Below are 884 nucleotides of genomic sequence, written 5' to 3'. Positions count from 1 at the left end.
TCCACAAAACTGCCTTGCAATCAGCCAAACTTACCTGTGACCGAGAGCCTGATCCACGCCTGGCGCGAGTTGGACTTGTGGAAGTCCACCCTGCAGCGGTAGAGTCGCGCGTCCATCGTCGAGACGTTGGTGAGGAGGAGGACGGGCGGCCGCTCGAACGGGAGGTACTTGACCCGCGAGCCGAACACCAGCGCGTCCGACCACTCCGTCCCGCCGCGCTCGTTGGGTCGCTGGTCGTAGCTGCCGGGGAGGGGACCGGAGAGGCGTTAGGTCAGGGTTGGGTTCGGGAGAACTGGCGCTTTTGTTTATGTCCGTGTTTGGTGTTTTCGAGAAGGGAAAGGGTTCCTGTGCTTTTTTTTGTAGGTTTCGGGTTTTTTAATTTGGTGTATCCTTCGGTATGTTATGATATTTTTGTGTATGTAGATGTGGTAGAATATTCCTCGGTTATATTGGGTCACTAGTCAAGGGCAGCGGTGAAAATAACGAGCGCTATTTCAGGGCCGCATTGCAGAGGCAGAAAAACAAATGTGTCTCCAAGTCAACTTTTCTTTCTCTATATCCTAAACCAACGCACAAATGTAAATCAAAAGCAAGAGAAAAAAACATACTAATAACTACATTTTTACAAAACTCATTATTAAATAGTTCCAACACAGTTCATTCGAGCATTAAACACAAAAACGTACGTATCCCCAAGCCATGCCTTACCTTTAAACTATGGCCGACGTTAAAAGCACACAGTGATATTTAATTTCCCTCAGTACTGAAATTACACACAGTGGTCAGTTATGAAACTGCTGCGCAAAGTTATTTGCATAATAGATAACTATATTTTAAAGTGAGATAGCATATTAAGTTAATTTCAGACAAAAGAACTGGTCTTT

At 45.6% G+C, this 884-nt stretch overlaps 1 protein-coding gene across 1 annotated transcript in view; it reads right to left on the bottom strand.

Annotated features, from left to right (window-relative positions):
* LOC119594320 overlaps nucleotides 1–884 on the bottom strand; it is a 59,901-nt gene that overhangs the window by 9,644 nt on the left and 49,373 nt on the right. The window contains exon 3 of the mRNA XM_037943379.1: nucleotides 35–240. Within this exon, the coding sequence (XP_037799307.1) occupies nucleotides 35–240 (206 nt within the window). The remainder of the gene's footprint in view (nucleotides 1–34; nucleotides 241–884) is intronic.

Source organism: Penaeus monodon, chromosome 33 (genome assembly GCF_015228065.2).
Source record: "Penaeus monodon isolate SGIC_2016 chromosome 33, NSTDA_Pmon_1, whole genome shotgun sequence".
NCBI classification, from domain to species: Eukaryota; Metazoa; Arthropoda; class Malacostraca; order Decapoda; family Penaeidae; genus Penaeus; species Penaeus monodon.
Note: the sequence above shows the minus strand (reverse complement) of the source record. Positions and strands in the feature narration are given on the sequence as shown.